General features: G+C 35.6%; 1 protein-coding gene across 1 annotated transcript; it reads right to left on the bottom strand.

Annotated features, from left to right (window-relative positions):
• Positions 1-2,881: 2,881 nt before the first annotated feature.
• LOC133187094 (heme-binding protein 2-like) lies at positions 2,882-13,064 on the bottom strand. The gene is made up of 4 exons (XM_061322455.1): positions 12,852-13,064; positions 4,937-5,066; positions 4,371-4,548; positions 2,882-3,549 (listed from the first exon to the last, which is right to left on the bottom strand). Exons 1-4 carry the CDS (start codon positions 12,996-12,998, stop codon positions 3,369-3,371), a joined length of 636 nt encoding a protein of 211 aa, XP_061178439.1. The 5' UTR covers positions 12,999-13,064; the 3' UTR covers positions 2,882-3,368.
• Positions 13,065-13,813: the final 749 nt, after the last annotated feature.

Below are 13,813 nucleotides of genomic sequence, written 5' to 3'. Positions count from 1 at the left end.
TATTTATTGAAAAATAGAATAACAAAAGAAATTGTGATGAAATATACAGGTAGAGCTGCTTATCAAAAAAGTATATAATATACAAGCACTATACACGAAGTCCTTATGTTAAGAATGCGTAGGAATGATGAACATTTGTGAAACAAGAGCAAATAAATATTGGGACTTAAAAAATATGAAAAAAAAATCTCATAAGATTATGTCTATTTTTTTCAGATCCATATTTACAATAATATCATAGATATGTAATAATCCATGGATTATGCTTTCTCGCATAATCACCGGTGTGAGATTGACTTGTCCGGTGTGAGACAGCAGTGTGAGATTTTTCTGTCTTACACTGTGTATTACTACGCCGCGAACGATAACGTAAACATTCCGTCTTTATATAAAGAAATTGTAACAATGTTAAAAAATATTACATATACTTAAAATGTTGTCATTTGACTTATTAAGATAAACTTATTTTCATTCAAAATATTGTCGTATTTTCACTTTTTAAATGGCACTATTTTTAGATCGCGGAAGGGTCTTCTTGAATGAATGTGTACGCTTTCGGATAGATAAGTTTTTTTATTCCCAGTTTTTATCTATCTAATTAATTTACATGGACTGAAATTCATTTTATCAGTTTACACTGCGTGTAAACCATTTTCAGGTACGCTCTCTCTGATGGTGTATTTAGATTTTTAATTAGATGGAAAATTAAAATATATTTTTAGCCCTATCATAGCGACGTCATTGACAGGCCGTTATTTTGGATAAAATAATGCGAGAAAAATAATCATTCATTACATACTCGTGTGGGAATAGTGAAATTCCACATCGGGGCCAAGATTCACGGTCTAGGACTCGGCAAAGCCTCGTCCTAGACCGTGAATCTTGTCCCCTTGGTGGAATTTCACTATCCCACACTCGTTGTAATGAATGATTCTATTAATCACAGTACAATGGAAGTCCAAACACATAATATTATGTGGTCACTGATGAGACATATATATGTTACAGAATTTAAATTTTACATGGGTTTCCATTACATTAAACAGGAGACTTTGCATATAATTTAATATCACTTCAACATGTTGTAAATGAATAAACAAGAGGCCCAAGGGCCTTAACGGTCACCTGAGTATAATACAACAATTTAGAAGTTAAATACACTGATAGATGAAGCATTGTTGCCCTAGCCCCCCCCCCCCCCTCCTCAAGAACCCCAAAAACTGAGGCCATATATTTAAAAATTTTGGAAGAGGCATCCTTGTCTATCATAATCATGCACTTAGTTTGTTTAAATAATCTCCAGTAGCAGAGAAGAAGTTTTTCAAAGAATCAATGCATTTTCACTATATAATCAATAGAGCCCCGCCCTAACACCAGAACCCCTGACCCTGGGGCCATGAAATTCACAATTTTTGAAAAGGCATCCCTATGCGTTTAAATAGTCTCCAGTAGCAGAGAAGAAGATTTTCAAAGAATTAATGCATTTTCACTATATAATCAATACAGCCCCACCCTAACACCAGAACCCCTGACCCTGGGGCCATGAAATTCACAATTTTTGAAAAGGCATCCTTATGCATCATAATCATGCACTTAGTTTGTTTAAATAATACCCAGGAGCAGAGAAGAAGATTTTCAAAAAATTAAAGCATTTTCACTATATAATCAATAGAGCCCCGCCCTAACACCAGAACCCCTGACCCAGGGGCCATGGCTTTCACAATTCTGGAAGAGGCCCACCTCCTCATCATAACTATGTACTTAGTTACTTTATTAAATACCCAGGAGCAAAGAAGAAGATATTCAAAGAATTAATGCTTTTTCACTATATAATTTATAGAGCCCCGCCCTAACACCAGAACCCCTGACCCTGGGGCCATGAATTTCACAATTTTGGAAGAGGCACTCTTGCTCATCATAACTATGTACTTAGTTCCTTTATTTAATACCCAGGAGCAGAGAAGAAGATTTTCAAAGAATTAATGCATTTTCACTATATAATCAATACAGCCCCGCCCTAACACCAGAACCCCTGACCCTGGGACCATGAATTTCACAATTTTGGAAGAGGCACTCTTGCTCATCATAACTATGTACTTAGTTCCTTTATTTAATACCCAGGAGCAGAGAAGAAGATTTTCAAAGAATTTATGCACTTTCACTATATGATCTATATAGCCCCACTCTGGGGCCAGAACCCCTGACCCTAGGGCCATGAATTTCACAATTTTGGAAGAGGCACTCTTGCTCATCATAACTATGTACTTAGTTCCTTTATTTAATACCCAGGAGCAGAGAAGAAGACTTTCAAAGAATTAATGCATTTTCACTATATAATCAATACAGCCCCGCCCTAACACCAGAACCCCTGACCCTGGGACCATGAATTTCACAATTTTGGAAGAGGCACTCTTGCTCATCATAACTATGTACTTAGTAACTTTATTTAATACCCAGGAGCAGAGAAGAAGATTTTCAAAGAATTTATGCACTTTCACTATATGATCTATATAGCCCCACCCTGGGGCCAGAACCCCTGACCCTGGGGCCATGAATTTCACAATTTTGGTAGAGGGCTCAATGCTTATTACAATGATGCCAACAGTTTGACTGCTTCATGTCCAGGAGTAAAGAAGAAGATTTTTAAAGATTGCATTATTTTTGGTGGTTTTAGCCCCACCCCTCAGGCCCCGGGGGGGGCAGGGACCATGAAATTCACAATTTTTGTTCCCCTTCACCCATAGATGCTATATACCAAATTTGGTTGAAATTGGTTGAGCGGTTCTAGAGAAGAAGTTAAAAATGTTCAAAAGTTAACGCACGACGGACGACGCACGACGACGGACAAAAACAGATAGCAATAGGTCACCTGAGTGACTCAGGTGACCTAAAAATTCAATTTCTCTCATGAAATAAATTACATGTAGCAATTAAATGTTTGTGATCAGAAACAAAATAATCAAGTTATGGTAATTAAATTTACTTCAAAGAAGATTTTGATTTCGCTGTTAGCCCAAGTAAAACTCATTACTGGACTTTATTTTGAAATTCATATGACAATATACTGAATACAGGGAAATTTTTGCCCCCGTTTTATTTCTGCCCCTTTTACCCTCTTCGCAAGTATGCCAATTTAAAATGGGCAAATTCAAATAAAACAGCACTTTCTTTTAATTACAACAGTGTTTGGGCAAATTTAAAATTGGGCAAAACTGTTTTCAAGTGTGAAAAGGCAAACATAACCCTGTATACAGTACATTGTTAATATTGCCAATCATCTTGAATGTCACAAGTTTTATCCTGGTAGTTCATCATTCAACAAAATTAAACATTTTAAAGACACAGATTTTCATGTATTGCATAACAAATTATTTTGCGATGAACCAGATTTCGTTATGTCTGTTGAAGAGCTCATATGGACTGTTATATCCTGCAGTGAAGAAGAATTCGGTGTGGAATTTCCCAGCTTCCTTAGCACTGATAGCCTGTTCTAGCTTTTTGGCTTGTTCCAACCATTTATCAATACCAATCACGTAACCAGAAAAGGACCTGTAATATAAAAAATATTTATTACAACAAGTGAAGATAGCGAAAAGTGATCGTGCTCCAAAGTTCATCTAAACAATACACGGACCTCTGAAAACAGAGGTCGGAGCATGTGCCATGGAGGAGTAAGCATCCCCTGTTGATCCACTGTATGCCCCGTGTCCAGATCATGTAAACAGAAAAATTAATAGGTAATTTAATGTTTAAATAATGGCCTAACATCTGTATGAAAGACATTGGTCATCATTTGACCTAACGACAGATTGTACATGTATTTGCAAAAAAGGTCATTATATCAACCACAGAATTTGGGAAATGTTGACTTTAAATGAATTTGTTGATATCAATGTATCATCAACTTATTTGTCAATCTGCTGTTTCCTTAAATGTATGAAATATTGTATCAGTGTTGTTCTTGGGGATTTCACATCAAATGCACTTATTGGCACAATTTGCCCATAAATCTTTATCTGATTACAAGTACTTGGATGATCCATTATCGGTATGCATGCACTCTGTGTACACATAGTAATAATTCTACATAAATTGTATTTTATACAATTTTCAATGGTAGTGCATGATAAGTACATGTACTGTAGGTTCCTAAATGTAAGCGAGGAATTAATTATCGCGTAATTTCGCGAGAAGTACAACCCACAAAATAAAATTACTCGCTTTTATTTTTGTGGTGATGAATTCAATGTAAAATCTCTTGATCAACCGTCAACTCGCGAATTATTGTTTTCGTAATTTGACGTTCAAGAGCCATTTCGCGATAATAAGTGCTCGCGAAAAATAAGGAATCTACAGTATTTAGCTCTTACCTCACATATACTTTCATCTGTGGCATTTTTTGAGGGAAAACCCCTTTTTCTGTGGGAGCTGGGGGATTTGTGACTTTTGGAGACATAAAGAATGACATGGTGAAATTATTCTCACAAGCTGGCCCAGGGCCTGGCTGAACCATGATCAAAACTGGGGCTGTCATGGCTATCTTTTCAGCTGTAAATAAAAAAAAAATATTATCATGAATTTCAAAAGAGGCAATTCTGAATAAACAGTTAAACATTGGTACCACAAACTACAATATCTCTAATATCAGGGATATGCATGTTGAAGTGAATTGGAAGTACCAGCAACTTTTTCTTCATATATTTAACCTCGAATATGTCAAATCCTTGGATTTTTTTTTTTTACGATAACAATTTGACTGTAAATTTTAAAAGACTGTTTTTCCCTTCAGTATTATGTGCTAGAGTTTTCCCTTGTCTATTCGAGTGAGTGATATCTGGTTTTGCCCTCCTTTGAAGTGTCCAATCAGGATGGAGGTCATTTCAGATCTGATATTGTCTCTACAGCTAAGACAAGTTATGACAAATTTCATTCTTACATTTTTCATTGGTGCCATTTATGTATCGAAACAGTCTCATGAAGTTAGTATACGATGCTTTTGTATAGTCAATCCCTGCTGTGTTTGATGACATCCACCCTGATGCTTCGTACAGGCGTACCTCATAATCCTATGTAAAAACAAGCACATGGATTTCAATCAACAAATGGTGAAAAGAAAAAGGTATCATTTTAAGGTATCATATTCAAACTATTCTTTTTTTCATTTTTCTAAAATGTAGTTTTCATAAATTATATTATATAGCTAAAAAGGTTTTTTTTTTTTTTTTTTTTTTTAAAAATGTGAAAATGATTACATTAAGTCACTAAATTGATCATGCTGATGTCAAATGCAAAGAACAATACATACAAATACATGTATTTAGAGGGATTGAGTTTTGAAACTTAGTCTGCAATACTACAAAGAACCTTAGTCTTTCCAAATGAAACCACCTGGTCAAGTGAAAATATGATAATCATTTGTAGAGTCAAAGTGCTATGTGTATTCTATGGGTCATGAAATTTTTTTTTATCTTTAAACACTGAATCAGGCGATTTGAAGAATCTGAATATTTTTCTCATTTAATCTCCCTCTTGACCACTGATGATCAAATGTAAAGCATGATTTAAAAGTCTATTTCTTAAACATTGGAAGAGAATGCATGTGCAAGATCATGAAAATGTAATCATTTTGGGCTGATTATGAATGCTGCTTTTTATTTAAGGAATAACTGTCTAATTTTTTGGATTCATGATGTGATCAATCGAGTGGCTTGCGTGATAATTTGCATAAACGCCGAAGGCATTTATGCATAAAATTATCATGCAAGCCAATTGATTGATCATCGTCATGAATCCAAAAAATCTGACAGTTATTCCTTATATTTACATGCTCCTGATTCTGCAAATTCCCGTGCTAATAGCCCCGCTTCTGTCTTTATTTGTCCCGCCCCGCACGTGATTTTTTTTAACCGCGCCTATCGATGAACCAGTAGATTTATGTAGAAATAAAGTATTTTTACGATTTGTAATTTTATCTTAGACAAAGACATTGGAAATGTAAATATTTGGCAATAAATTCAGGTGTTTTATATTCTTTGCTGCTCAAAGAAGTTTTTGTCCCCAGTATTTTATTTTCACCCCTTTTGCCTTCCTCACAGGTGGGCAAATTTAAAATGGGGTGAATTCAAAGAAAACAGTGTAACTTCTTATAAACATGTTATGATAAACAAAACAGTGACTAAGTGGATTTAAAACGGGGCAAAATGTTTGCAAGTGTCAAAATCTAACTTTCTGCAGTTTCAAAACCGGAAATAAAAAACACTTAATAAAACTTAAATCAGATCTAGACCGATTGTGATTCCGGAATCATCACCACATTTTAAAAAAAGGATCATAATCTGATAAGAAAAGCATCAAATGACAATGATTTTATGTTTACCTTTTTTATTCACTACGTTTAATAAAAACAAACGTGATAACCGAAGATCTCTGCTGCAGTACTGATTTTTCTTTACATGATCAAAATGATTTTTGAAATGAAGTAATTAACTGACGCCATTGTGTAAATAAATGGTGATTGCCGGCACTTTACGAGAACCCTGTACCAGTACTTGTATTGACACTGTCAGACCTAAAAACTTACAGATAAGTACTTGGGAAGATGTCTTCAGGTGATAAGAAACATTGTTATTTACAAAGGGTTGAAAATATAGTAAAACTAGATGGCTTGTGTAACAGATTCAGGTTTTTGCCTCCATTTGGGATTGAACCTGGAATGTTTGGCATGCCAGTCTAGTGCTCTACTGAGTTAAAAGTTAAGCCACTAGTCCATTAGCTAGTAATAAGCCATGTATCACACACTACTACATAATCCCTCTCCAGAGAAAGAGGTGTCCTCATTTCTTTTGGAGTGCCAGTACCTGTGGGGGCTAATTGTATTCGGCGCATCGGCGCGCTCGCGCAACAGATTTTGTTTATTAAATAAATTATCGCTTATACAATTCTGTTAGCATCGGGCGCGATATCATAAATAATCAAAGTACTGAGAAGTACAGAGAGCCGGGCCCATTTACATATGTACAGAGAAGTGAACAAGTCCGTTTTATATGAAACATACATTGTAATTACAGATGAATAACAACAAGACACTGGAAGAATATGTAACACATAAAAATATATTTATGGTATATAGTATGAATAAAAAATGTTTAAAAAAAATTAAATAAAATGCAGTTTGAATTTAACAGCGTAAACAATTTATCACATGTATCGTTTCGGGGTCTAACATCACTTACGGAAGTAAATAAACATTGATGCAGCAAGGTTAAACGTTTATACACAGACGGGTCCTCAGCGGGGAGTTTTGCATAAAGGTGTGCATCGGGTCACGTGCTCCCCGCGTTAGTGTTAGCCTGGTAACAGAACCTTTATTTATAGAATGTGAAGCTGGCAGACTTGATGAAATTACCTTTCGCATTTTTTAGACAAATAATTTATTGAAGAAAAGGGGAGAAAGAGTATTACCATTAATTTTTTTTTTTTGGAGAATATTTGTTTAATTAAGTGTTTGTATTGCTTCAAAGGTGGTTGAGCATACGTACTATATTCTTACTCGTATTTAATTTGGCGGTGAGGAAGCAGCATTTCTGGTTGAACACCGTAACATAAGCCGGCTATTGCTCTACGAGCAATGAGCCCGGCTAAAAAGAGAAAGTTTCATAGTTGGAATTATGTTTTGAAGCTTCAACATCATTATTTAACTGCCTGTGGTTTCTTTTATTCATGGCCACTAATTAATACAGTAAATACACTGGTTTTATCAATTTTCATTGGCATCAATTTTTGTGCAATCAGCGAATGACTCAGTATTTCGTGAACGCAGGTCATCATAAAACTTTTTGATATGCTTCTTACTCTAATGACCATCAAATTCTATTTTAATTTTCACTCTGCAAAACACAAAACCTCAAAAATTAATGTTTAAGGAATGTTGATGGAACCATTGTACATGTATTTTATATGATTGGATTTTTAATGAGATAAGTGGTTGAGAAGACTACAATATGGAGGCAGGACTTTATGTATACTGGCACATGATCTGTAGTGCAAATGATCTGTTTAGGTTTACAGGCCAGCCATTTCTGTAACTAAAGTTACTCCCCCTCCTGAAATAAAGACAAGTTAATTTTTAGTAGTAGTATTATTTTAATACGTAACAAGGAATCTTTGTCAAACACTGATACCAATGCGTGGCAGCTTATTGCCATGATAATCAAGTCTCTAAAAAAGGGGTTAAACTCTAGAGTCTAGGGTCATTACGTAATACCGGTAAATTTTTGTGATACATAAAGATATATATATACGAAGGTTGTCCAAAAAGTTCGTGGACAAATGCTTAAATTTCTTTTTAAAGTCCGCAATGGCAAACATGTACGATAATATCTTAATATAGACCATGATTGAGTAAATATACAAAAATTAAAACAATGCACACTATTTACTGAACATTATAGGTGTAAATACTTTGTATATGCAAGTTGCACGGGCCAGTCTGACGTAACGCTTATTTCATGATAACGTCAGAAATATGAATTTTGGATTTTTATCGCATGTTCATAGATGCACGCTATTTTTCTTTATTATGCCACATTGCCAAATGTGTGCAATAATGTTTATGTATAGATTATAATTAATTTAAATTTTAAAATTCAAAACAATACACAATAATTTACCAGCGTCATCAATATGAACACTTCGTAAACACAGGATGCACAGCCCAGCCCGACGGCGTTATATTTATAACAACGTCATGAATAGAAATTTATTATATACCCAAGTGTGTATCACTCAATTTTACTGTACATTTCGTACAATCACGTGACGGTGTGATCCGACTTTCCGGATCACCACACTGTGGTTTTCTGAATCCATATCACCCCTCTCTGAAATTGATGACGTAGTACACAGAAACATGACGTTATTTTTCATGCGCATCAAAAAGTTCCTGGACAAAATGCTTTGTTTAATGTAAAAATCTTATATAATTGATCTCAAAAGTTTTTAAAACTATATTTTGCTAGTTGAAAGGGGGGTATATAATAAATTTATCATTATAACAGCAACTTGATCCGAAGAGCCGTATCACGTCTCGTTGACAGGCGTGGATCATCAGATCAAACTCGACGCTTCGCGTCTCGTTTGATCTGATGATCCGCGCCTGTCAACTCGACGTGATACGACTCTTCGGATCAAGTTACTGTTATAATAATGTATATATATATCCTATTTTCATCAAATAACAGTGGTTTTCCACTTCTTGTATGTCTCCAAAATTTTACACACCGTTGAAAAATCGTTTTCACAAATTACAAATCATTAGACTAATATTTTCCAATAAATTTAGGTTGTTTGAATAAATATTTTGTTTTTGACGACTTTTCAACCATATTAACCATAATTGTATGATTGGACGCTGTCCCGTTCGGATGGCCGACGTCGCTTTTTCTGTCAATTTTTGAAACATACTTTTTGCGGTTTTCACTTAATATTTTCATTGTCTATTTAGTAAGCGATACTAAAGGTATCGGAAAATGGCGATAACCGTTTTATTTGTGATATATTAAATTTTTATTCAGCTTTGACTCGTTTTAAAAAGAAAATGATCATTTCAATCAGATCACTTTATTTAAAAGTTCATGGCATTTTAACCCTGGTCCGTGCGCACTATCGGCGACCTTTAATGACCGAGATTCTTACAAAAATATAACGTTCAAACAATAAAAACCAAACTATTCTGACTTGGATTTTCATAACTACCGTATAATGGGTATTTTCTGCGGTTGGAAAATTTTGCGATTTGACCCCTAAAAAGTAGTAAATTAATTTCTGCGTTTTCAATTTCTGCGGTTGCATTATGCCGCAAAAATTAATTTACAGGAAATGACAACCGGATGTTAAGGGAAAATAACAGTTCAAAGAACCAAACACGCATATTACAACCTTTTTATTTCCGTATCATAAAATGACAGTCAAAGTGATTAAAATTTTTCACACTCAAACGCTGAAAGTTAAAAGTATACAACTGTAAAAGTAAAATTTATCGATCATTAAAAAACGTCACAGTCAATGACCTAGTTTATTAGCTCAATACCACTGATAAAAATGTGAAAGAACAAGATCTATTTCACAATTCACAAGATGGGAACGTATATCCAACGGCTTCAGCAATTCCACTTTTTTCGAATCCTTTGTACACAAGCTTTTTGTCCGATTTAATTTCAGAATGAACTTGTACCATCCATTCTGCAGACAGTGGCTTCAGAAAAGATAGTCGCAGATCAACAGGGGTCAACGTTTTGTCTGTTTTACCTTTCTCTAGCTGCTTCGATATTTGTGATGCATACCATTTTTGAAACCGATCCTTTAGTTTGTCCTTTACAATTTTTTGCACTGTCAGATCCATCGGTTGTAAACGATCAGTGCAGTTTGGAGGTATAAACACAATGCAAATTCCATTTTTCTTTAAATCACTAATAAATTCTTCTCCCATCTGCGCCCTAAATACATCGAAAATGCATAATGCTTTTTGTGAGTCTGGAAGTCCAAGTCGTTTTTTTGTTTTTCGGATATGGGGCATGAGAATCTTTGAAGTGTACTCAAGCTGTGTCATGTTATTAGCCCAGTGGTTGGGACTTTGCGTTATATGCCAAGCTAATGGAAAGTCATAGGCCGGGTGGCATGCAGAAGTTGTCCCCTTGTAGATTAGCTGTGCAGGTATAAATTCTCCTGTTAGAGTGCCTACAAATTACGGGAAGCTAATTAAGATAATTGTTGCCCCGGGTGTTATTTAATGAACCTTGATACAAGTATAAGGGATGTTTTGTTTGTATAGTAAAATTTAATGAAAACGTGATTAAGTGTGAAAACAATACGTACCTGCAAACACTGCCGTTATCTGACGCTTGTCATCCAAGCCTACTATCGGAATTTTTGTTGAGCCCTGCACCTCCATGGTCCAGTTTGACACAGGTACGTAGTGTAATCCAGTATGGTCCCAGTTGTAGATAAGTTCAGGTGGAATGTCATTTTCGGAAACAGCGTTTTTAATTTTTGATAGAAATTCAGATTTAATCTGTTCAAATTTTTCATTAGGAATATGGGTCTTAGCAGTACAGCTCCCCCGGCGCTTAACAAAACTCATTCTTTGCAATAAAGAATAGGCCCAGGTTTTTGTAAGAGTTATGGGACCACCATTTTCTGAGAGAAGTTGCTTATCCTCAGACATGACAATGCCCATTCCTACCGCGCGCACTATTGCAGTATTTACAACACCACCAGATTTTCTTAAGTTTGTTATGTATATTTGTACTTGATTGTCCATTTCATCTGACAACAGAGTTTTACGACCTCGTTTTTTAGCTTGAATTTCTGTGACGCGACACTCTTCCACATCATCAAAGTCAAGTTTTCTCTTTCGATTTGTTAACTCATGCTTGTAGGAATCTCGAAAATATCTGGTTGTGGACTCTTTTAATTCGGGAAAGTCTGTTTTAAATTTCCTAATAGCAGCTGCTGGTCCATATTCGGCTGCGTATTTCCCAATTTTCGCTCGATCGCCGGGAGAATATATCGCATAGGAGCCTCGTTTTTTTTTACTGGAATCTGGGGTTGATGATTTTTCCATAACTTCTGAAACTCGAGAATTGCATTCTTCTATTGATCTTGGAGACATACACACCGATAGCTGGCCATTTGGATTTGGAAGAAAATTGCCACGTTTTACATATTTTAAAATCGACATGCTGTGTTCTTGCTAAACCAGAACTAACTGAGCTCAAATACTACTGCTTTATTGCTTGTGAATTGTTTTCAACTCATTTTATTTCAAACCACAGTATTGTACAGTAAACAGTTATCAAATTAGGGGTTAATCAGGCGTAACACTACCTTGACCAGATCTATATTACATCTAAGGGCAGATCACTCTAATTCACAAATGTACGCGCTTAATTTCAGCTTTTCCAAAGAATATTTTGCGATTGTATTTTTTGCGGATTTATTCTATCCGCAAAATTCCGCAAAAATTGGACAACCGCAGAAAATACCCGTTATACGGTAATATTTTGGTATACAATAAGCATATCTTGAACCATTCATTTTGACAAAAGCGCCCTTGTCCACGAACTGTTTGGACAACCTATATATATATATAGAGAGAGAGAGAGAGAGAGAGATATCGAAAGTAGGCCAACTAAAAAAATTGGGGTAAATTTCAGATTACTCTAGCACAAATTGTGGTAAGGCATGCAGGGATCAAGGGGATCCAGATCCCTGGAAAATTCAAATTTATTTAAACTGACATAGTAAAATTACTAAAGCTATGCCTCGGACCTCTTTCCCTTGCGATTTGAGCCAACACCTCCTAAGGAAAAATTTCTGGATCCACCCAACAAAAAATTACAATCGGGCTCGGGCTGTCGACTTGAATATAAGCGATAATGCTTAAATTATTAAGAAAATCGATGTCATTTGAGTGTTTTAATGCAAGGAGAAAATACTTATGTGATATTGGGATGAGATGGACGCGCTGGCGCGCCGACGCGCCGAATACAATTAGCCCCTGTGGGTGAAGGTTTGGCACAGAGACTTCTGGGGTCCCAATGGGGACACCAATGTAACACAGAGGTTTTTACCTCCGCTTGGGATTGCACCCAGGCCGCAGACATACTAGTGCTCTACCACTTAACATGCTTAAAGGGTTAATTCACTAGCAAAAGCTAGTAGGAAGCCTAGTATCAAGGTATGATGCACTGGATGCATTGTATATTACATTGAAACCAAGGACATTGCAAAGCAGAAAATTCCTCAAGACCTTAATTTCCCTACCACCTGATTACATGAATGGTATATCCCACCTTGTTTTTCTCCAGTACTTCATACTTTGGACAGTCTAACTTGTTGCAGAAATCCGGAGGCCATTGTAAGCGCGGGACGTATTTCAGAACAGCTCCTAGGGTGGAAGAAATGCAAATTAAGAACAATACAAGGTCAATGCGCAACATGTTGATGATGTCGATCTATCTCTGGTCCTTTTTAGTTTGCAGGATGAACTTTCTAAAGTTTCTTATGTAACAAGCAAGTTTTGGAGTAGTTGCGCAACATGTGTAAGGAATCCCGGGCCCGATTCATTTTGAAAATGAAGGCTAAACAAATGTTTTCTTGCCAGAAAGAGTACATTTTACGGTTTGGGGGACAATAAAAACCACACAGACTTGTAATTCTATATTAAAAATCTCCAATTTATCTATTATTAGTTAAACACACGTTAAAACGCTGTAAAGATCGAGCTCGACATCCTATGTCAATCACGTTGACAAGCATGTGTTGAAAACTTAAGGTAGTCCGGTCCTAAATAAAAATTAGTAAATCTCAAATAAATTTTCAGGAAATTCTAATAAAGACACCTACTATGCATTTTCTGATTGGAAATTAATCAGCAAAAATATTTTAGGATAAAAAAAAAACTATAGGTATCCAGGCATTTGAAGAAAATTGCATGATTTTTATACTTATACAGTACTTTAGTTTCATCTGTGTACTTCAATTATTTTATAATGCATAGTTTAATATGTTGACGGTGCGACCGTTAGGGCGAGCGCAGATACCTTTCAGTTTTAATTTAGAGCGGGCTCGTCAAACCGCACGTGACATTTGCTACGTCTAGACTTTGACGTCATATGACGTCGTATGTATGTTGCATAACCAAAACAAAGTCTGAACAGTGATATTTTTAATCTAAAACGTTTAATCTACTATCTGTCTGCTATATATCCATTAAATCAAGGTGATTTCATATTTTGTTGAATTTTTGTTGCTA

The sequence above is a fragment of the Saccostrea echinata genome, unplaced genomic scaffold (assembly GCF_033153115.1).
Source record: "Saccostrea echinata isolate AGI-Se365-2 ecotype Australia unplaced genomic scaffold, CSIRO_AGI_Sech_v1 ptg000014l, whole genome shotgun sequence".
In the NCBI taxonomy this organism is placed as follows: Eukaryota; Metazoa; Mollusca; class Bivalvia; order Ostreida; family Ostreidae; genus Saccostrea; species Saccostrea echinata.
This window is presented reverse-complemented; position numbering and strand designations above follow the sequence as displayed.

Bases quoted from the DNA above. Each gene is read 5' to 3' on its own strand.
- LOC133187094 (XM_061322455.1), bottom strand. From the start codon at position 12,998: ATGTTGCGCATTGACCTTGTATTGTTCTTAATTTGCATTTCTTCCACC. The intron at 5,067-12,851 runs GTGGGATATACC...GTTTTTACATAG, and splicing joins AAGTACTGGAGAAAAACAAG to GATTATGAGGTACGCCTGTA. The intron at 3,550-4,370 runs GTAAGAGCTAAA...TTTATATTACAG, and splicing joins CAGATGAAAGTATATGTGAG to GTCCTTTTCTGGTTACGTGA.